We start from the raw sequence: 25,612 nt of genomic DNA, 5'->3' as shown, positions 1-25,612 counted from the left end.
ACAAATCCAGCCACATGCAAACAAAAAACACAATACATAGGCTCCATACAACTCAAAATAAACTCAAATCTCACATGCATCCAACCTATGCATCAAAATCATCAAAATCCTCTCAAAACCCCAAAAGATGAGATTTTCTTCAATCATCTATGGATTCTCAACATCACGCACCTATTGAGTTTCTAAACTCACATGCAACCTACACAACAACCATTCTAGCTTCCCTTACCTGAAGATTGACTCAGATAGCCAAAGTCTGAACAAAAGTAGAATTTCCCCTCGAGGCTCAACTCAGAACTTCAGTCCTCCCAAAACAAGTTTCTAATATGAATTTCAAGAAAAGACAGAAGGAGTTATTGATCTAGATGAGAAAAGGAATTAAACAGAGAAATTTGGGAGAGAAAGGAGCTCACTGACCCAGAGACCTTCTCTCTAAAACTTCTCTCTAAAAACTCCCATTTCCCTGAAGGCCCCCAACCCCTATTTATAGACTTTTGGATTGGCCCAGAACGGCCCGTTCCGAGTTCGGAACGGCCCGTTCTGAACTCCCAAATCACGCACAAAAACTACGCCCAGAACGGCCCGTTCTGAAATCAGAACAGCCCGATCCGGGACTCATCCGGAACGGCCCGTTCTCCCTCCGGAACGGCCCGTTCTCCTTTCCAGAACGGCCCGTTCTCCTTCCGGAACGGCCCGTTCTCCTTCATTTTTGAAAGGCCAAATCAGTAGTTTGGAACGGCCCGTTCCAATTTTGGGAACGGCCGGTTCTGGCTACTAATTTTTTTTTGTTAACGTTACAGTGTCAACTGTTGTTTCTGGTTTCATATCAGTTGTTGTGATTTGGTAGAGTCAAGTCACTTAAACTACTCACCTCAATAGTAGCAGATCTCTATAGTTGATATGCATGACGATGCATCAATTGATTTATGTGTTTGTAGATTATGTCGTTCTATTGAAGGTATTGAGGTGGATGATAGTCTAATGTGTGTTTGTGTTGTTTTATGTTGTTTATGATGTATTGATGATATAATTGTACATGTGTTGTCTAATGATGTGTATCTGTGCATACTGAAAATGGTTAAATTGAAGGTGTAAAGATGTAGTTATCATCTGATGAAAGTTGTGAGTGTGATATTGTCCAATGACTTTATGTTGTATTCTATCTATGATAAAGTTGCCTAGTTATACACATTGTTTGAGTGCCTTGAGTTGTATGATGAGACTTGCTATGATGTAATAAATGATGTTCATTTTAAGTTGTTTATGTTGCAAGTTGTTGTATGACAATGATTTTGTATCCCTGGCTTACCCTGTCTTTTCCCTTGTGGTTTGGAACTGCTATGATCATACTTGATATGGGAGCAAGACAAGATTAGTGAGTCGGGTAGTGTTGTCCGGTGGTGAGTCACGTCGGAGGTGGTTCTCTTTTGATGTTTATTTTAATATAAATAACATGACAAAAATATTATATGTTAATATAACAATAACCTACTAGGTATCAAAAAACTTATTAAGAGACATGTTCATAATTTTTCTTTTTAAATCTCGAATCCTCCCTTCATTGTTTTTATTTTTATCGAGATTTTTTTTAATTCAAATTCTCCCTTTTTTATTTATACTTTTATTGAGATTTATTATTCTTTTGTTTTAAAAAACTCTCAAATCATCACTTCTCTATTTTTTTTTTTATTGAGATTTATTCTTTTTTTTAAAAAAATCTTGAATCCACATATCTAATAGTACATCAAGATGAAGAAGTGTTCATTTGTAGGTGTTTGCGATGGAGACAGGTTAGTTTTAGTTTTGTAGATGATGACACGTCAATTTTGTAGGTGTCTGTGATGGAGACGTGTCTAATTTGTGTGGACACAATCTGTCAAAGTATCCGAGGCGCGTCCAAGTCCAAGATGTGTTCGAGGTGCATCCACAACGTGTCCGAGCTGCATCCACAATGTGTTCGCTCCTTAAGAGTGTTAAACTTGGGGACCCAACAATCGCATACTGTGTCCGTGCAACATAGAAATGAAGTGACCTTTATATTTAAGATAAAATAATCACATCAATTAACATTTAAAATCCAAAAGAAAAAAATAAATAAATGAAATTAATTATTTGAAAATACCTAATTTATGTATTATAAAATTTAACATGCAAATATGATAAAAATATATATTAGATGAATTATATATATATATATATATATATATATATATATATAAAAGTTTAAGTAGTTCAAAGTATAAATTTATTAAATATTAAATTTATCAAAATTATTTTTAAAAATGATATGAAAATAAATTTAATAGTAATATACAATTATAAATAAATGTTTCTAATACTTTTTTTTTATTTATTGAAATTGAAGTATGCCGATAGATCTAGGTTTAAAAGTTTTATATAAACTTGATGACCCGTTAATTTAAAATTGATTTAATTTAATTTAAAGAAATACGAAAAAAAAGAGTATAATAGTAAAATTAAAACTTGTATTAAATATTTTAATAGAAAATCAATTAACTTAATAAAATTTTAAGGCTTAATTGCATATAATCAGTAATTGATAGTTATGGATTATATTTAATTATTATAATTGGTAATTAATAATAAATGATTATAAATTACATTTAATTGACAGTTATAAATTATTAAATACATTTATTAAGTGAATATCTAATTATGTCAACACTTTATCAACAATTTAATTAGCAGTTTGATATTCATTATTAATTTGTAATTAAAAAATTATTCTAACTAACATTAAGAAAATGTTATTAATGTTCTTCTTGTAATGAATTTTCATTTTTGTAACTTGGCTTATTTATCCATCCTATTCCACTACTCCATTGCCGTATATCCAATGATGAGAACAAATTTTTATATACTTATTACTGAAACAAATTTAATGATTAAAATTGGGCAACAAAATCTCAATAAAAATAAGAAAAAAAAATACATAATTAGAAAAATATAGTACACAAGGGGTAAGTCTATCTAAATTTACTCCACTTAGTAACATGTTTTGCACTAAATTTTAATGATCCAACCGTTAAATTAAAAGGTTTTCATGTATAGATCAAATTTATAATTTTTTTTTAAATTAAAAACTATTGGATACTTTGTTTCGTTAATTTAAATCAACGTATAAAATACTTTTATGATCATTTGCCAATTTTAATTAAGGAAATAGAGTATCCAATAGTTTTCAATTTTTTTAAAAATTTGTAAACTTGATCTATGTATTAAGAATTTTTAATGTAACAGTTGGATCTTTAAAATTTAATGTAGAATGTGAATTATTAAGTAAATAGACATACTCTTTAAATAAATGAATCATTCCTCTCTCTCTCTCTCTCTCTCTCTATATATATATATATATATATATATATATATATATACCAATCATAATTTAAGGAATTTATCTTCCCTAAGAAATCTAACATGAAGTTTTAAGAAAGAAATCACATATAAAATTATGGAAATATAGGATTTTGTTGTAACCCCATAAGAGAATTTGTGGAGAAAAGACACACTAGAATAATGGGGGTTGAATAGTGTGCATAAAAAACTCACATTTGTGTAGTGAAAAGAAAATAACTTATCAAATGAAGTGTTGGAAAAAAGTGAGATGAAACACTAGAGATTTTTATACTAATTCGTCTCAATCATTGGGGCTGTGTCCAATTCTCAATCCAACCAAATTGAGTTCCACTAACTTTGAACAACATTAAAAGTATTCTTTTTCCAAGTCACTTCTAGGTCAATCCTAAGTAGTCTTTGACTTGCCTCTTCAAGCAACTATCCAAGTATTCTTTGATCAACTTGTCTCTCAAAGCTTAACACCAAGTATTCTTTCAACCAAGCCTCTCGAGGCTCAAACACTAAGAATTCTTTCAAACAAGTCTCTCCAAGTTCAAAACTAAGTATTCTTTCAAACAAGTCTCCAGGCTTAACCCTTTACAACAAAGGTAATTGATGACACAGATTGCTCCGTCTCTTCTAAATATGGTGTAATCGGCAATAAAAACACAAGTAATCTATAAAGATATATATATATATATATATATAATTTACAATAAGTGTTTTTTTATAGTTTTCTGCTCTGTGTATTTCAGTATGCTTCTCTATACAAATTTATCAATGTGTATCACTTCTCTATGTTTCTTTATAGTTTGTTCTCTTGTCTTTCTTGAAAAATTGATCCTTTTATAATAGGTATAGAGAAGATCACTATTGTGGCATTTTTGAGTTGAACTCACAATTTGCTTCATGAGTTGCTTCGTCTGTCTTTTTTCCAGATCCTAGAGAAATTACCATTGTTGCATTTTATGTGAGCATTAAATACCTTTCAATAAGGAATGTATCTCTTATATGATCTAACAAGCTACTTATCATCATTTCCTTCTAAAATGAGCATGGTAGAAGTAATGTTAGTGTAGAGTAGCTGAAGTCAACGTAAAGCAGTTCTTTACAAAGCCTTTTTTTGTGATATCCAAGATTTTTCCTTTTACTTCTAACAAATAAATTGACTTTTCGTTTTTTAAAAAATTTTGAGAGTTTCAACATTTCTTTTTAGTTTGATCTGTTAAGGAATAATATATTTAATAAAATTTAATGTTAGTCTCACTTAGAATATACGTTTAATGTAGGCTAAATGCCTAATTTGGTCCCTCATAATAATTAAAAATTTCAATTTGGTCCCACTTTATTTTTTGGTTTCATTTAGTCCCCAATAATTTAAAAATACATCAATGTGGGACTTCCGTCCAAATTCCACAAATTATGTTAAATGTGGACGACGTGGATGCCACGTAGATGCATAGGTGGTAAGGTCTCACTTTAATGTATCTAGAATAGCCTGTTCTGGTTTCAGAACGAGCTGTTCCAGATGCATTAAACATACGTATAGGACCATTAAATAAGCATTGATTGATGTTTAAATTTAAGTGTTACATTTCAACAAAATGTTCAACAAAATGTACCAATATACAGTCAAGGATGAAACTACCAAATCGGCACCATACAGTCAAGGATGAAATGACATGATGTTTCCCCTTGGAGTCATTGACCGATGTACCCTAAAAACAACAACCTGGTCTTGAGGAGGTACAACCTGGAGTAGAGAAAGAGGACACACAAGACCAACATTTCACCACACAACCACATGTACAGGTAGATAATGTTGGTATCTTGCCAGCCATTCAGTGTATGGATCGTCGATTACAAAAGATGGATGAACGCCAACAACAATATAATTATATGGTGGACAACATATATAATTTGCATCTTCAGCGTTATCCAGATGATTTCCCTCCTCAGTAGTTTCTTTGAACTTTCTTAGTATATGTTATGTTATGAATTTTTGTTTTCAGTCTCTAAACCATATTTCAGTCTTTGAATTTATGTTATGTTATGAATTTTTGTTTTCAATCTTTGAACCACATTACTGCATTTTGTTGAACATTTTGTTGAAATGTAACACTTAAATTTAAATATCAGTCAATGCTTCTTTAATGGTCCCATACGTATGTTTAATGCATCTGGAACGGCCCGTTCTACTTGCACTCGTCGTGTGTTAATTTTGCATCTGGAATACCCCGTTCTAGATGCAAAATTAACACACAACGAGTGCAAGCAGAACGAGTCGTTCTAGTTTTAGAACAGGTCATTCCAGATGCATTAAAGAAGGAAGAGGAGGAGGATAACAACATACGTATGGGACCTTGCCACCTATGCATCTACGTGGCATCCACGTCATCCACATTTAACACTGTTTGTGGAATTTGGACGGAAGTCCCACATTAATGTGTTTTTAAATTATTGGGGACTAAATTGAATCCAAAAAATAAAGTGGGACCAAATTGAAATTTTTAATTATTATGAGGGCCCAAATTAGGCATTTAGCCTTTAATGTATAATGAAACAGATTGTATGCTTAATCTAATTTTCTTCATCTTATAAATGATATATATTTTTCACATTTTATTTGATGTAAAATATCTTTGTAGATAATTCATTTTTTTAGAGGAAAATCATTAGTTTGTTATCATCAAAATTTGAGGGATCTAAGATTATCTTTTGACTTAACAGGGTTTAAGTTTTCAAGTCAAAATTGCCAGAGATTATTTTATGTTTTCTACACCCTATACATATATTTGTTTACATGGTTGCTTGGACTGTTGCATGATAGCTCTAGGTAAGTTGACTCTTTATGCTTTTTGCTACATAGTAACTGTGTTGTACTAAGTGTAGTGACTTGTCAGATCTTTATATAAATAATACACATATCCATTCATTTAAAATAAAAACAACAAATTGTTGGTCATTAGTGCATATCAAATTATATTTGATATAACATTTACCGGATAACGAGGACTCAATAAAAAGAAACATATTATACTCATTAATTGAAATTGAAATTAATAACCAAACAAAAATAAGTTGAATATTGTAACACCCCATTTTTCATAAAAGATAATATAATTATTTTATTAATAATTTTGATATTTTATTTTATTAACAAGGGTTGTTAAATATTTGTTTTAATTATGTAAAATATTTTAGAATATATTATATGATATTTTATTAATGAATAGTATAATATTTTATTAAAAGGGAAAGGATTTGTAACTATGGTTAGTATGTTTTAACGAAAGGGTTAATGGAAGGTTAGTTTTATTAAGAGAGGAGTTTTTGGATTAAACCCTTTTACACCTCTATTTTCATGTATGCACTTCAGAACTCAGAGAACAAGAGTAAGAAGAAAATCATTCTAGAGTCATGCACCCATCGTCTAGAGCTTATCCGGATAAGAGGGAGTGAGAAACCTTGCTTTGAGTGTGAGTTTGTATGTCAGGTAGAGGGATTAGTCCCAATCTTGTGTATGTTGTATGCCTATGTATGAGAAGTCACCCTAAATGCTTATATTTTTCTCCCTGTTCTTGTTACGCCTAATTAATGACATTAATTATTTGAATGTGTGATTAACTTTATGTTCTGGATGATAATTGTATGATTTGAGGTCTTTGTGAGTTCTCATGGGAAACCTTAAGGGGACTTGATGCTATTTTGAGTAAAGATATTGGTTGTAAGTGTAAATTGAATAATATGGAATGTTTATTGCTTTCTATAGGATGCTTTTATCGATTGAGTTGTATGTTTGGGTAATTTGAAATGTTACTCACAAAATTTGTGTTTCTATTGCGTGTTACTTTTGATACGTCGTCAGGTGCCACTTAGGGCACATCGGGCGTCATTGAGGTCGAGAGCAAAGTTTTCTCTCAAGGTCTCTCACATCGAGTGTGAGATGACTCTCGTCGAGCGTGAAAGCTCTAGGGGTTCCCTATGATGCATTCATTGAGCACGAGCTGACTCTTGTTGGGTGTGGACACTCCGGAGGGCTCTCGATGGTGTTCTTGTTGGGTGTAGTCTCGGTCACGTCAAGAACAATTTAAATAGAGACCAATGTGATCCTCTAGAGGACTCATGCTAGGTGTGAGGTGTCAGGTGTGTGTCATTGGGCACTGTCTTGCTTGCGAATCTCCTGTTATGCTTTTATTAAGTTTTATGTTGTGATCCTATATTATAATGTTAATGTGATATGAATTGATATCAATTTATTAACATATGAATATGAATAACTTATGTTGTGATCCTATATTATAATGTTAATGTGATATGAATTGATATAAATTTATTAACATATGAATATGAATGAAGGTTAATGTGATATGAGGAGAATGTTAATGTGAGATCATGGAACCATACGAACATAATGCATAGAGTCTATTTGACATGCATTATATGCATAAAATGTTTTTAAAGGGTACGATATTGAATACACTAGCAGGAAAGGTCCCTTGTGTAAAAACTTGGGAACCAACCTTAGGGATAACTTGTTTTGGAAGTCCCAATCCTATCCTCGTGAGCATGGGATGTATCTTTCGTGGTAGTTATCCTGACCAAGCCTTGGTAGTATGTCCTTCTAGTGAGAGTGCATAAAAGGTGTGACCTGACAAGTACTCCTCGACTATTGAGTATGTTGCTAGTGTCAATGCACAAGAGTGATATTTTACTGGACACACGTGCATGATAACATGTCATCTATGCCCATTGCATATGCATCATAATCTTATATGTTATTGTTGATTATGATATGAATGAATTAGATATGTTGATAATGTGTAACTATGTATGTTATTTCTTATTTTATGTGTTATTTTTATTTGGCTAACTGGTTTACATTCCTATACCGCGAGCCAGAGTAAGTATGACACCCTTTACCCCAACATATATATACATAATAATAAAAAAGAAATATCTTATTGGATAAAAAAAATATTTAAAAATGAAACGACAATTACAATAATCATGTGGGTAGAGAATTCACATTCATGTCCTTAATCCAAATAGCAAATAAAAATTACAAAGAATAAAAATTAAAATTTTCAAAATATATACTTTAATAAATCGTAAACAATGTCATGTTCTAATTCTATCTATGTTCCGATGTCACATGTCCTATTAGAGCAAAATCCCACATAGAAGCTTAAGCTCCATCATCCACACCTTAGCCTCATGCTGCTAATGTCTCCTGTATATCAAACAAGAGAAACAACACAAAAGAAGGGAGTGAGAAACATCTCACTCTGGCTCACGGTGTAGGAACGCAAACCGGATAACCAAACAAAACAATACAGTTACCTCATAGATCAATCAACAACAATAGTTTATTCAATCATCCAAGTCATACAAATAGTAATTTATCATCATTTAATAATAAGGATGTACATGCCTGGACACGGACTTCACATTATCATGCATGTGGCGCCAGTAAAACATCACATGGCATATTGTCGCTAGCAATACACGAAGAGTAGTCTAGGAGTACATGCCGGGTCACACCCTCTGCGCACTCTCACTAGAAGGATATACTACCAGAGTCTCATCGGGATAGCTAAGCCATGCAAGATACATCTCATGCACACAATGGGTGAAACTGGGACTTCCAAACCGAGCTATCCCCAAGGACTAATCCCCAAAGCTTATACACTAGGGGGCCTTCTCTGGCGGTGTATTCCATATCGTATCCTTAAAACATTTATGCAAATGATGCATGTCAATCAAGACTCTATGCATTCTCATATCACATTATCATGTCTCATTCCCATATCACATTATCATGTCTCAACACATCTCATCATCACATCTCTTCATTACATTTCATCATCACACATTTGCATTATCACATCATATTCACAATTTTCACATAGCACTTTTATTCATATCAGAACTCATCTATTTGCGAAAGTAAACATATATTCAGACATCTCGTACAACAAAGAATACAACAGAATAATCAGAAGGTAAAACATAAAATATTAGAAATATGACTATTTTTCATAGGGTTCCCACAAGAACCCACAGAATACTCTAATTCATATCAAAACTTGTTTATTTTCAAAATTAAACACACATTCACACATCTCTTTTAATAGGGAATATAACGGAATAGACAGAAGGCAAAACAGAAATATTCCTATTTTGCCTGGTGCTCATAGGGTTCTCTCAAGAACCCATAGAGCGTTCTAATTTATGCAATAAACATTTAAAATAAGATAATTCACGTATATAATTATTATCACAATTAATTTACTCATACAAGCACCAATGCACTCCCTTAGAGTTTCCTGTAGGAACTCATAGGAGCACCAAATTCCACAATCATAGCCTAAACAAAGTTTCTATTCATTCACGCATATTAATTAAGTAATTGGAACATACAAAAAAAATATGACATACAACAAACACAGGATTGGGAGCCAATCCCACTACCCAACATACAATCTCACACCCAGGGCGAGGTTTCTCACTCCCCCCTTACCTCGATAAGCAGGAGCCAAATCTTGTTGGTCGCCCCCTCTAGGTTCCCTTTGTCTTCAAAGAGAAAGGAGGAAAAAGATTAGAAAATGAAAAAAAAAATGAGTTTTAGAAAGTGCAAAACGCTCTATTTATAGACATCAGGCCGCAGCCAGAACGACCCGTTCTGAATCCAGAACGGCCCGTTCTGGGCACATAAAACATGTAGAAAAGCCTCTCCCAGAACTGCCCGTTCCAAAATCAGAACGGCCCGTTCTGGGGTCAATACTTGTTCTTTAAAACCTCATCTGGAACGGCCCGTTCCCAAATTGGAACGGCCTGTTCTAGGTTGAAATTTTTCCCATGCAACTCGATTTGGAACGGCCTGTTCCCAAAGTGGAACGGCCCGTTCCGGGACTATGAAAATTCATAATTACTAATTAATAAATAAATAAATAACATATATATATCAAATTAAAATAAAATATCAATACAATTTAAAACATGATTTTCTTCAAATAATAATAATAACAAAATATCATAATTAATAATATTATGCAAAATAATTTTCATAAATGATTATTATTAAAAACCTTTAAAAATTCAATCAAACTCATTTAATTAATCAAAATAATTATAAGGAAATAATCTTCATAAATACAAAATAAATAATAATTATTTGTAGTATTAATAGAAAAACTCGGGGTGTTACAGTAAGATATTTCTCACTCCCTTTTCTTTTGTGTTGTTTTCTTGTGGCTATTATAGGTGATCATCATCATGGTGCTGATGATGTCAGTGATACGGCTTAGACCTCAAATGTTAGGTTTTGCTTTGATAGGATACATGACACATGGTAATTAGTTAGGACTAATTAGGATTTGATTCATACTATTTAATTTGAGTAGTTGAATTTTTATTTCCATTGTAATTTGTTATTTTCACTAAGTAGGCTCTGATACCAAATGTAAGAAAATTAAAACCTTAATATATATAACTTATAATAGCAAAAACATACCTCTTGTAATCACTGCTACCAAACTACTAAATATGCAACCAAGTATTTTAGATATTTAAAAAAATAGAGAACTCTTCTAATCTTAGTCTTTCCTTAAGCTCGTTAGACAATAGAACACCATAGGTCTTTTTACAGGCAAGATCAGGAACCATCTACCTTATTATTATAATAGTCCTCCATTAGTTCCTCCATTAAGAACTAATAAACATACTTATTATGACTCTTAATACTTAATTATTACTCTAACAACTCTTTATTATCAATTAATTAATTATATTAATAGGATAATTAACTAAACATAAATTTTTATACGAGCCACATAATATTTTTTAACAAGGATTTCATGGCTTATTAATTCCATTCATAGTAGGATTTACGTTACTACTTATGATTGATGTGTTTTATATGTGATACCTCTATCTAAAGGAATTTGTGAACATTTCTTTTACAGTAAATTTTATTTTCAAACTCTTTCCCATCCTCTTATTTTATATGTTTATGTCAGTATATGAAGTAAAGAGTGTCACACATCACATTACATTTATTTAATTGTAGGGATTAGAAAGCAATGCATTTTCATGACAACATTATAGCTAAAGGATTTTAGTTGTGCAAGATAATTATGTTTCATGCGAGAGGTATGTGATGTATAAAAAGGCTAATAATTAAATAATTACTGACTAAATTGTAAATGGACTTAATGAAGTAGTTTCTGAAAATAAATTGTTATTTGGTGGGAATAGAATTTTAAGGGGTTATTGTTTGTTGGGTGACATCAATTGTCCCATAGTGGAGGTTTAGGTGGGTTAAGTCATAATCGAGACACATGTGCTTAGACTGCTATGGTTAAGTAGAAAGAGTTGCTTCTTAACTATCAACTATAACTTTTAACCTAATGGTAAGCACTCGATCCAACAATTGGTATCAAAGCTAAGGTTGTCTGTTTGATTCTCAATAGGAGCAATTGTTGAGGGAGAGATTGTTTGTCGGGTGACATCAATTGCCCCGTGGTAGAGGCTTAGGTGGGTCAAGTTACAGTTGAGACATATGGCATTTGGGTTTCTAGTATTAAGTAGAAAGAGTAACGCCTTGACTATCAAATATAGTTTTTGGCCTAGTGGTTAGTACTCGATCCAACAATAAACTGTGGAGAAAAAAAGAACATCAGAAGGGGAGTTAAATAGTGTTACTAAAAAGTCCCACTTATTGTAGTTTAGTGAAGTAGTAATCGTGATATAGATATAAAAGAGCAAACAAAGTAAAGAATGAACTTAGAGATTTATACTAGTTCATCCCAACCATTAAGACTACGTCTAGTTTTTCATCCAACTAGATCAAATTTCACTATCTCATCAAAGATACAAATATTCTTTACCAAGTCACTTCTGACTCAACCCTAAGTATTCTTTGAATTGTCTCTTCAAGCAATCTACTATAGTATTCTTTTCGCACAAAGTTTGTCCAAGCTTCAATAATAAGTATTTTTTTATAGTCAAGTCTCTCCTGCTCAAACCCAATAACTTAGATTTACTAAGATTTACAACGTTGTTTTGTCTTCTTATCAAGACATGATACAATAAATTAAGTACAAAATCTTTTCACAGATAGAAAAAATGTAATTTTTGCAATTATCAATCTTTTTTTTTTTTAACTTTAAGTTTCCTTTTATATGGTTTTAGTGAAGATGATATTTGCAAGTTATTGGGCTTCTCTCTTATGACTTGCTTCTTTTGTCTTCATGATTTGCTCCCTAAGAAGAGAAGTGTTTGCTGGTGTAATAAATATTTCCATTAAATGTTTTCATTAAATTGTCACTTGTTATTTGATTAAGGAAGTTTCTTATCACCTTTTGACACCAAGCAGGTAGACCATGCATATGTTAGGATGATGCAGTAATGAAACAAATTTTGATTGCAACTTTTTGTGTTTGTAGAGATTTGTTTATCCTTTTCTAACGCAAAAAATGTATTTCTTTCTTTTTTCTACAACGTTGGTACCAAGGAAACATTTTAAAAATTGATCTGTTAAGGAATTGTTCAAACATAGTTAATATCTGGTTTAGAGATTGTAAATAATAAAAGATTTAATGCATATCTCTTTTAATGACTAAGGGTTTGTCTTATCCTCTAACAAAATCATCTTAATGAACATATCATTATATACATGATTCTTCTTATTAATGATTTGCGTCTTAGTGAATGATTTGTTTTTATGTTTGTTATCAACAAAACTTAAGAATAAGAGAGTCTAACATTGTCTTTTGACCTAACAATTATAAATACCCACTAATGTGAAACAAAGTCCCCCTCTTTAATGAAAAGTATTCTCTTAAATCCTAGCAATCACGAAAAATAAAGAGAGTAGAAGAAGAGTCAAAGGGAGTGAAATTTTAGTTTTAATCTTCTATCAAGAAGATTAATGTGCTTTAAGGTCAAAGGGGATTCCCACTTTGAAGAAAGATACACAATATTCCTTTGTTATGTAAAAATTATGAGTTTCAAATATCTATTGAGTATAAGACAACTTTTATCTTACAAATCTATTTATAAAATATTAGATAACCATTTTTATTATCACTATAAATAATATTAAATATCAGAAAAATTTTATTTATTATAGTGTTTATGAATGATATTTTTTTTTCAGTTATGCATAAATCCTAATTATAAAATATAGGGATTTCTTTCTCTCTTTTCGCTGCAAATAAGAATGTTGATTCGTGAAAGTATTTTCGCTACTAGCTAGTATCACACAAGATAAAGAATTAATTTCGAATTGTTGAACCTATATTATAAATATTTTAGAATCGGAATTATTAAGTTGGATTATGCACGCTTGATTGGCATATAAATGGATTTTATTTCTCCCATAAGTGTCTTATAAAGTTTCAAACGTGAAGTTTTATTCTATACATTGTTTCTTCAATAATTGTGAATGAAAACCAACTGTACGTAAACTGTTTAAATCAAGTATCAAAATTTCAATATTCTATTAAACACGGTGCACTGCTTTTTTTCTTGAAAAGTCTTTCAAAATTAAGAAAAAAGGAAAATACTTGGTATATCGTGCGGAGAGCTTTTATATATTGTAATGTTGAGTTGGTTGAATGTAATTGAAACCAAATAATATGATTAAATTTTGGTCTATTATATTATGAATGACGGTGGTGATGTGAATAGTTCACTCTCAAACTTCTTTTTCCGTCAAACCTTTAGTTTCATTTCATGCTCAACACAGTCTTTCGTGAGCCAATTTGGGATGAAAGCATTTTGCTAAGTGTTCTCTACACTGTTCTCTACGGGGTTAGTGATTTCGCAAGAGTTTTTTAAGCTTTCTCTTCTCTACGCTGTTCTTCGATCGATTGCTTCTATTTAAGGTGAATTTTCGATTCATATCCATTTTGATTCCCTATTTTTACTTTGTATAATATTTCATTATAATTTTTTTGTTCAAACGTTTTAGGTGGAACAAATTTTTCAGAGATTACAAAAAAAATTTACACACTATTTTTAAATCCATTTGTTAGTTCAAAAACATTCACATAACTGAGCCTAAGCTGTTGGAGTTGAGTATCCTAACAGAGTGGCCCAAAGTTCAGTATATAGGTTGACTTGTACTTTCTTTGTTTCCTAAAAATGTTTACCAGTTCATTGTATAATTCCATAATGAACTTGAGGCTGCAAAATCTGAGATTAAGAAGTGGCATTTTTCATTTCAAAATGAACCTTTTATATCTGCTGGGACCACTCTAGGTTAGTTTATGCTTATTATTTTGCAAGTAACATATGTGTTTTTTATTCATGATATGGTTTTGTTAATAGTTGAAATCTATGATTATAACCATGATGCCAGACCTTTCTGCAAGACTAAAACTGGTGTATCTCTTGCTTTGTGGGTCTTCTTTTTTGACAATGGTTGGAGGGGACTCGGGAGAGCTGAGGGAAATATCCTCACTCAATAAAAAACACAGTACACTCTACTTTCTTTTTCGCCAAGATATTAGACAATGAGCCACATAACCAATTATTATACCAAGTACAGAATTCCTAGTTTGTATAATGGTTTATAAGCATGTTGTGATTTTAAAGGTATTTTGCACATTGGTGCAAAATATTCTTTAGGTGTATCTATTTTACTCTTATATACTTCGTAATATATTTATGTTAGCAAAGTTTCTTAAAAGCCAAAGAAGTTAAAACTATAGATGTTAAATCAACCTCGCTTAGGGCAAGTTTCATTACCTTCCAAGTTCCAAATAAAAATGAATTCTCCACACTTGAGGTTTTACATTCATACATTGGCCACCAAAAGTAGCAGTTCAAAATTGCAGAGTAAAACTGGCCAATATCTCCATATTCTTTTTATATTTAAAAAAAAAACATTGATTAGGAAAACATAAGCCAATTAACCTCCCCACTCCTCCGAGTCAAGAATCCAATTACAATACTCTGCGTTTCGCTTCCCAAGAAATGCTTCACTGTATTTCTCTTGATCACTTGCTACTGTTGCAGCTATAACCTTTAGCATGTCAAATAGCACAAAAATATTAAGTCAAAATATGTAAGAAATAATATCAATAACATAACATGCTTAGAATATAAAGATATTAGGCAATACAAGCGAATAAAAATTCCACTTCACTGGTAATTCTTAAATGATAGACTATGTAATTTCATATGTAAAAGTCAAGATTTTGCAGTGACAAGGTTTTAGTAGCAAGTAATTTGATGGAAAGCATTGAGTGGCACAACATGGGACTTGATAGACCATAATATAGGGACATATGAATGTATGATGAAATGATGACAAAATATGGAGATCTACCAGAGAAGTGACTCAAGTCCTACTTCAGGAATTGAAAACAAGAGCCAGTGAAAAATATGTGCTGAGCCTTACATAATATTCAAAGTCAAATTTTTATTTCATTGATGAATCTGAAATATTTTTCATGTACAAAGCAAATAAACAATAACTAAATGTCATTGTATCTCACTCATCCTTTGCATTTGTTGCGACTATGTTAATGATTGGAAAGCAATTGTCAGTTTTTCAAAAGCTCTTTTTACGGAGTTCTTATAAAATGCCTATAAGGAACATTTGTCCAAAAACGAGAATACAGAACTTTTGCGTTCACTTTTGGGTTTTGGTTTCAGAAACTATTTCAAATTGAAACAAGCATAGTGATGACCAAGCTAATTGAAACAAGCAGAGTGATGACCAAGCTAAAGTAAATTCAATTAAGCTCGAATGCTGAATATGGCAATAGAATTGCATAGCACTGCACACTAGCAAACTGTATATGATTACCAGAAAGAAAAAAAAAATTAAGGCGATAAAATGTTTTTGGTTCTGCCAAATATCTCAAAAATTTGCTATTAGTTTTTATAAAAAAATTAATATATTTTTAGTTGCTACACTTACCAAAAGTGATGTGGTTTTATGTTAAAATGTAGGGACTAAAAACGTATTAAAGGGAACTAAAACCGAATCACGAAATATTTTGATATTTTGTCACTAATCAATACCTTTTTTGTAGTGTAGGATCACTTATTTTAGTAAATTCTACTTATAATAATATTTATGTGTTTTGTATGTTTCTTGTTCAAATATAATTACATAAAGATACATTAAATTAATAACTTTTAACATTATAAAAAAAATCAAGACAGCATCTAGCTATAAGTCTAGCATTTATATTTGATGTTATCGATTTCATCTACACTGTACTTGATTTCCAAAAGCTAAGAACTGTATTTGATGGTTACTTGCTTAAAAAACTCTACTTAACCCACCAAAGCTTCACATACATTTAGGTGGTTCTATGTGGTAGGTGTTGATTCCCATTAAAGAACCTTGCTCAAGCTATAACAAAATTTCAAAGAAGTCAAGAATATGAAATCAATTATCATGCTTCATTTCCTCAATCTTATCTTGAAGTTGAAACTTGGGATCTATTATTTCCATCAGGTTTTTAGATGAAAATAAATTTGATACTAATGTATGTGATTGATTGGACAACAATCACAACATTAACCAAATTGACTAGTAAGAACAATAGGACCTATTTTTAATCAATTGTAGCAGTATTTACATCAAAACATGATGCAATAGCAGATCAATATAATTATATAAGCACTACACAGAAATGGATTCATGGCATGCATATATTTAATGTGTGTGCACACTAGAAGGAAAAGGAAGGGAGTTAGACAATTAGTAATTGAAGGGAATTTGTTTTGCACCTAGGGATAAATATAAATATAGGGAAACTCAGATACTGTATAGGGTCAGATTTTGATACTCATTTGTAATGACTGATTTCTTGGTTGAAGGGATCCATTCCCTTGGCAGAGATGAATTGTTTTCTCTTTTCTCTCTCTGTTCTTACTATTTCTTTTGGGCCATGTCATAACAGACATGGATAAATCACAGGCTTTAATGACAAAATTAAAATCAGCATGCATTACAAAAGTAGACACACAATTTTGAGCACTACTCAGCCTAAATAGAATTATGCAGACTTGCAAAAAAGATCAAAAACAACACAAGTGATGCTTTTGTATGTTAAACTTCTTTTACAAAATACAAGTTTGATAACAAGAAATACACAACATAAAAGCTCACCAAATCCTTGAGAGAAGAAACACATTGAAAATCTTCATCTTAGAGGTCGAGAAATCCACACCAAAGCAGCATATTGTTTCTACACAATTTTAAGATTGTAAGTTAGGATGTATGCATAGATAAAACAATGGATGAATCAAAGCTGCAAACCATGAACAGAGAAATAAAAGTAACCAGTTAGGAATCAAAATGCAAGACCTGCTTCTCTGCTTCACCTTCTCGCATTAGGTTCCAGCCATCACTACCAACAAGTTTAAGATTTTTTACCCTAACCTACATGAACACATGATTATGGATTTAGTCATCGTGAAATAAATAAACATAGAAACATCACCAATTCAGCTACAACTTTACCAATTTATTCAAACAAAACACAACAAGGAAAAGTAGTTCTCCAACAGTTTCCCTTTCACAGAGGATTTCTCTTTTACTTGCAAATGTTCCAACTCACTGAATGCCCATTCCATCCTCATTCTTCCCTATTTATTTAACTAATCTCAAACAAAGTACAATTATCTTCAGAATTTTGTGCCTATGATCACCAAATATAATAAGAAAACAATAAAATTGAATTCATAGAACATAGGTACTACAATAAAATTTATATTTTAGTTTATACTTGATCATCCTGTGAACTAAATATGACTTTACCTTCATATATCGTGTCAGCAATCCATCTCTTTCCTGCCTATTGCCTACACTTTGATTAGGATATCATTAGAACCATATATAAACAAGGAGAGAAAAAAGTTTAAAATACAAAATACCAACAGAAGCTGAAAATAATTCATGATTATTCTTTAATGGAAATGTTAGATATATAAACAATTATTGAGCATCAATTTAAAAGTAAAAGTTTAATTTACAACTTAAAAGGTGGATACTTAAGAGTGAATTATATCCTTAACATGTTTGATGTTTCATTACATGAGAGTCCTTTCATGTTGAAGCATTAAAGTCTAATGTAACCAAAGCTACAAAGGCAGTAATCTGTAGAAGGAAGTCCAGTAGAACCGCCAAAGCTATAGAAAAGAAAATCCCCGAGTTAAGAAATTGTAAAATCACTTTCTGATAAGCATGCCGTGTATTTAATGCCAAAAGTTAACAAATTAACTTTGTTACGTATTTAAGTCTCATGACTTGTTGCAACAAATGAATATTTAAGCCAAAATCCTGTTCTTGCTAATTAAGAAGGGAAGGAAATTACGTTTCCATGAATTTGGGGAAAAAAACATTCATTTTGTAACTTCTTTAATCATCTTTTCACCTAAACCAATATCTGCATGGAACCCCTTCCAAGACTTAGGTAGTCACAATTTTTGGTGTTATTATAATCAGTGACAAATTTTGATTTAATGACATAGTGTCTGTTTCTTCTAGGAGAGACAAATAAAAAAAATGAAAATGAGCTTCTTCATAAACATAAACTAAATTATGCACAGTTAAAAATAAAATTTTGGAAAAATAAATAAAAGAGAGTTTTTACAAATTATAATACACATATATATAAACTAATTTTACCTTATGAAGAAGTTCATTTCATTTTTTTTCTCTTAAAAATATTTTTGGAGATGTTTTGTCTAAATAGACCCATATTACTATTTACTATGCATTTAAGGAAGACAAAAGAAATGAAAGGAAGTACCACTACTTTGCCTTAGTATTCTTAAAAGACTACTTGTACTTCCATTACAGAAAACCAATTTTAATTGTATAGTTGTATAGGTATGTGATAATGAATTAAATGATCTGAAAATAATATAAGGGAGAAAAGGTTATCAATATAACATACCATGCAACATTGAAGAGACACTGTCCTGTTCGTAGTAATCATACACCATAAGTTTCTCCTCCTTTGAATAGTAATATGCTCTTAGTGCAGCCACATTGTCGTGCCTAATCCTCCCAACCATCTCCATCTGCTGTTCAAACTCATTAAATTTCTGATAAGCATTAAATACACGGCATGCTGGCATAGAAACAAATGATCCTACAACAAATGCTAGAATTTCTGATAAGCTGGCCAGTGTTATTGAAGGTCCAACTTCACCCATTGAATTGCTTATTTTTTCTTCAATTGGTAAACCTAAGGGTTGCCGTTTCACAACATCTACAATTATGCACATGTTATCAACACCAACCTTATCATAAAATGAAAATACAATAAAAGAAAAGAAAGTCAAATCTTACAACACTGGCAGCACAGATCTTCGTATTTATACAGATAGCAACAACTTACACAAGAAATCTGTTCGGCTCCAACGAACGGTATGGTGAGAATAATCTATGAGACTCATAATATAATCAAGAAAAGATGTGTGAGGAGATACTCTCAAAGCCTGCTGTATGTTATTTTTATAATGAAGAGAAATTGTTTCTCAAAAACACCTTTTTACCAAGTCTTAGGATAAAAAATGTAATTATCTCTTGAAGACCAAGCCAAAATATAAGATAAGACTTAATCTAAAAGACCAAGTCAACAAAACTGAATTTAATTAAAATATTTATTTAATAAACCAAAATTAATTTTATTTTTTCTAAATAAATAAACATGTTAATCTTTTTGAAATATCACTAAAAAAAATACAACAATTCCCCACATATTTCAAAAAGGTTCAAGAAAAAGTTTTAAGAAAATAAAAGAATTTCATGAGTTCTCATTCTCTTGGATGTAATGTGTTGGACCTGGTGTAACAAGCTATATGAACCAAACCTAGATCGATAAAACTTAACACACCATATAATTGTTATAGCAAGCTATATGAACTAAAGACACTTGACGCATGTTAGAAGTCTACCAATTACATTGCATCCCACAATTCTTGTTATTATCGCTATTGTGCGCTAATAGGCCATGCACATGCCCGATATTCATGACTGCTCTAGATATCTCATCAAAATCTCATACAAGCAACCCCACCTAATACTCATATAGGTGATGTCATTAGGTGTATGCCGCAAATCATACACCACCCATAAGGGATATGAAAATCAAAAGTTTTATAAGTTGTCAAGCTTTCCCATAACCTCATAAAGCTTAACAATAAAACTTATTCTCACATTAATGCAGTTCTAACACTTTCTCACATCATAGGAAGAGACAAAAAAAAATATTAAAATTGATTAAAATCAACTTGGTGCTAGCAAAACTGACAAGGGACTTGTTTTTACTCATATGAACCTTATTTATGGGATTTCCAATCACAAAAGTTGAATTACAACCACTTGTTTGTTTTCAAGTGGTTTAATAGTCTCATTCCTCTCGATGTTTAATATAACAATATCTTCCGTAGGGATTTAAGTCATAAGATCGACCGAATCCATTATTGACTTCATATGATCAATAAAATCAATCATTATGTTATACACAACTTATAAATAATTTATCGAATCTTCCTTTTGTCCCATATCTTATAACAAACCTATAAAAAGGTCTCAATCTCTTGTTCTTTTCCAAGATCATTGTCACTAGCAACATATACACCAAAATTCTTAAATCATGATAAGATACATATCATAATATGACATCAACTTTTAAACTTGCATTGCTTACATATATCACATCTCAACTTATAAGGTTCACAAAACTGCAAGTCTAGTTTAGTCTAAAAAGTATGTATCAAAAACAAATCTAAACTTACTATTCACTTTATTTAAAAAGCCTAAAACTTCCACATTTTTTATGAAGCAAAAAAATAAATAAAACTTTATCACTATAAAAAAATCCTCTAGACTCACGGGTGAAGTTGTCCCCATTTATAGTGTGCCCATGGAGCCTCCCTACTAACGTGTTTAGGAGCATTGATTCTACGTTTCTCCATGGTTTAGGTTCTAGGGTTTTGCAAGGAGGTTAGTTTCATTGTGTCATATTGTCCACCGTAAAACTCAAATTTTATGGACAACAAATAAGTTCTTAAGATTGTTGTAAATTATTGTTCATCTTCATGATCAATCACAAACAAGAATCCTCTTTCTCATATGAAAATTATACAATTACAAAATTAAGAATAATCCGAGACATGTGATAGCATTGTCCTTAAGGACTTATCCGTGTGATGCGCAAGTCCTCAAGGATATAACAGGTCCTTCCCAATTAATAATTGAGGCAACAGAATTAACAAATTTTCAAGTGAGAATAACTAATAAGACTCGTAATATAATCAAAAAAAGATATATGAAGAGATGTTCTCAAAACCTTCTATATATTATATTTATAATGAAGAGAAATTATTTCTCAAAAATACCTTTTACGAAGTTATAAGATAAAAATGTAATTATCTCTTGAAGACTAAGTGAAAATATAAGATAAGACTTAATCTATAAAACCAAGTCAACAAAATAAATATAATTAAAATATTTATTTAATAAAACAAAATTAATTAAACAAAAATTTTCTAATTAAATAAACATATTAATCCTTTTGAAATATCACTAAAAAAAAATACAACAGTAACCACTATATAGAACAATTAAGAATTCACAAGCTGCTTAATGCTACAAAGTGGTTTCATGGTATCATATTAGCCCACCTGTTTTATAACCATAGATTGTACATTTGGACAAGTAAAACCTAATTAACGCATCCAATAGGGATATTACAATCTGTCTTCTTTTAGCATCTTTTTAAAGCATAATTAACTACAAACCTTTTACTTTAATTAAAAAAGAGGAAGATGAAGAACACAAACTATGCAACAAATGCTACAGGAAGAAACCGGTCCTATTTTCAGTTCTGTTGGCGTGAATGTGATAGAAACTTGCACATGAGAATTTCAGCACTTTCTTTCTTCGTACATGCTTGAGAGGACCTATCACAGAAAAGAATATGCTTAGTTCATTCAACTCAAGAACCACCAAATCAAAAATAAATTAAAATAAAATAAAGAGCAAAAAGATAATGAATCACCTAGAGAGGTAGAATGAAAAACTGCAGCACAGTTTGTAACCAAAACAAAAGAAAATAATATAGCAGTTGATTGCATACCTATTGTCTAGTAGTACAGATCATTTTTATACTCCTGTCCACCATTATTTACCAAAAATATTACACCCAAAAATAATGGAATAACATTTGAAATGCATGCACAGACCATAATGCACTTAGCTAGCTAGCATCTAAAAATCATTTAGGAATAAATATTTATATTATTAAGAATGGCATGTCAGGACCTTCTGATTGTGCCAAAGACAGGTGATGTTCAAGTTGCTTGAAGTCTAAAAAGGACATGCCACTCCCTCCTTAATATGTTACTTGACATTCAAGTGGTGAATGAAATTCAGGTTGAGAGGCTTGGTTCTAAACTCTAATATAATTGAGACTAATGAAACAGAATTACTGTCTGTAAACTTATTTAGGAGGAAACATGTTTATCTGTAAACAACAAGTAGTTCAATCATAGTCGCTTCCTCCTATTTTCGAAAACCAGGTATCTTAAAGCACAAATTTACAGGATACACCACATGATAATTGAACTACATAATTCCTCGCAAAACTGAAAACTTATTGAAACTCAATACAAATGACTTGTGATCTTTGTTAATAACATGTATTAGTCATTGAATATTTGCAATGTTTAACCATCAAATCCTGAATGTTAGGCTCCAACTGGCATTTATTAACAATTACAAACACTAAACTTGTGATCTTTGTTAATTAGCCAGTCTACATCTACCATAGATTTTGCCTTATCAGAGCTGCACCTTAGATTCCCACTTTCCCTTAAAACAAACAAATGTAAATTAATTACCCCATATTGTTACTCCTAACAAGGACAAATTAAATATCTTGTAAGGAATCTCGTGGTAGTTCTATAAGATAATGTCAAAACAATACATCATATAGTTTTCTTCCTATCAGTGATACAGTGAGACAAAAAAAAATTGATGTGGTTCATTGCATAGCTTTAACAGTTTCTGTTGAGCCAAGTCTTAAACACGTACAGAATGATAAAAAAGTATCCTAGTAAAATAAGAGAAAAAAATAAAATGACTGTAAGTTTTCACTCAAAACCCACATGCAGTGCAAATTAGTAAAAATTGGAATTTATACACAAAAAATAAAGTCCATAAGTAGACTATAGAAGTTGAGTCATATTTACGTGTTTGTATATATAAGCAAATAAGAGTAGGTTAGGAAAGTTTACATAAATGGAAAAAAAAAATGAAACTATTTGTTGATGAAAATGAGCTAGTTATTTGTTAAGAATTGGAAAGAATCTCAGCTGATTTAACACTTACAATAAGCCTCTAGCAATCATTTCTCGGAGAAGTTCCTCTGCCTTATCATTCTCGTCTTTTTCAAATAGAACAGAAATAATTATTTCAAAAGTTATAGCGTCAGGCATGCAATCATTGTCTTCCATTATTGACAGCAAGGCCAATGCTTCATCAAACAACCCCACTTTACAAAGTGCATTGATCATAGCATTATATGTAGAGACATTGAGATGATGGCCTTTAGTCAAAAGATACTGAAAAACTTCTTGCGCTTTCTCAAGTCTTCCACCTTTGCACAGTCCATCAATAAGTATTGTGTATGTGTACTTATCTGGCTGAATTCTCCAACTAATCATTTTATTGAATAATGCAATTGCTCTGTCTAGATGACCATTTTTGCATAAAGCATCCAATAAGGAATTGTAGGTAATTATATTGGCAGGTTGACCTCTATCATGCATCTCATCAACAAGATTCCAAACATCAGCTATCCTTCCCGATTTGCACAGACCATTAATAAGTGAAGTATAAGTTACAGTATCAGGAATTATATTTTTGCATTGCATTCTTTCAAAAAGATTGATGGCTTCATCTATCATTTTCTTCTTACATAATCCATCAATCATGATATTATAGCTATAAACATCAGGTGCCACTCCTATTTGGGACATAGTGTTGAATACATGCTTTGCTTTTCTCACTTCATTAACCATGCAGTATCCGTCCAATAATGTATTATAAGTAATAACATTAGGTTCCACACCTGCTTTTACCATCGAAGCTATCACAATTTTAGCTACTTTAATCTTTCCTTCCTTACATAATGCATCAACCAATATGTTAAAGGTATAAATATTTGGGTTGATGTTTTTCAATTTCATATCATTTAACAAAGCAATTGCTTCTTTGAAATGATCCATAACACAAAAGCCATACATTAAACTACTGAAAGTGACAACATTTGGAGAAATCTTTTTGACAAGCATTTCAGAATACAAATTACAAGCATCAGCAACAAGTTTATTTTTGCATAAGCCGTCAATGATTGTGTTATACATTACCACATTAGGCTTAATTGAACGCCCTTCAATCCTTTTGAGTAACTCTATGCCAGCCTTTGTTTCTCCTGATTTACAAAGACCATTGATCAAAGTCCCATAACTAACATGGTCCAACTGAAATCCTTGAGCTTTAAGGTCATCATGAAAGTGCAGTGCTTTCCTAAGCTGACCACAAAGACATAAACCTCTGATGAGTGTTGTGAGGGTTATTGCATCTGGCTTATATCCCATTTTGAGAATCTTGGCGAACACAGAAAAGGCAAAATTGATGTGACCGAGGTGGCAGAAGCAATTGATGAGGATGCTCAAAGTAACAAGGTCTGGTGTAATACCTTTGAATTCCAATTGTTTGGAAAGGGAAATAGCAGTTGGGTAATGATTCATCTTGACAAGGGATCCCAAAATGTGGCCAAAATGGAAGATGGGTGGGGAAGGATGCATATGGAGCATGCGATTGAATGAGGCAACGGCATCGTCGTGATTGAGAGATTGAGAGTGGAAGCTTGCATTTGCATAAAAAGGAAGAAACTTTGGAAACCTAAACCTTAATACTGACAAAGACATTGGAGGAAGCCAGAAGAGTTTGCAATGAACTCGCAACCTGCGGAACCAAAACTGTGAGAGCAATTAAAATAGCCGCTAATTATAAATGAAATTTGAGAATAAAAATAAAGAAAAAAGAATTGCTGTGTTGGGTCACTAAGTCAAAAAATAAAGAAGCAATTAAAATTAATTTTCTTTTCTTCTTTTTTATTTTATTTTTAAGATTTTATTTTTTAAAATATTTATTTTTTAAATTTAAATAAATTTGATCCTTACATATCAATTATCATTTTCT

The 25,612-nt window shown here is 31.4% G+C and overlaps 1 protein-coding gene across 8 annotated transcripts in view; it reads right to left on the bottom strand.

The window, feature by feature from the left end:
- LOC114915644 (uncharacterized) overlaps positions 1-25,412 on the bottom strand; it is a 101,654-nt gene extending 76,242 nt beyond the window's left edge. For 2 of the 8 annotated variants that reach the window (XM_083073280.1, XM_083073289.1), the window contains exon 1: positions 23,735-25,412. In XM_083073280.1, coding sequence (XP_082929406.1) covers positions 23,735-25,338 — 1,604 coding nt within the window. In that variant the 5' untranslated portion in view covers positions 25,339-25,412. Of the gene's footprint in view, positions 1-15,078; positions 15,392-17,497; positions 17,577-17,695; positions 17,771-17,851; positions 18,030-18,148; positions 18,193-19,289; positions 22,306-23,734 lie in introns of those variants that run through there. The other 6 variants (XR_014433487.1, XR_014433485.1, XR_014433483.1 and 3 more) reach the window with 6 other exon arrangements.
- Between the last annotated feature and the right edge of the window lie 200 nt (positions 25,413-25,612).

Source organism: Cajanus cajan, chromosome 1, assembly GCF_000230855.2.
Source record: "Cajanus cajan strain Asha chromosome 1, NIPB_CcT2T_4, whole genome shotgun sequence".
Classification (NCBI taxonomy): Eukaryota; Viridiplantae; Streptophyta; class Magnoliopsida; order Fabales; family Fabaceae; genus Cajanus; species Cajanus cajan.
The sequence above is the reverse complement of the archived record's forward strand: the minus strand, read 5'-3'. Positions and strand labels throughout refer to the sequence as shown.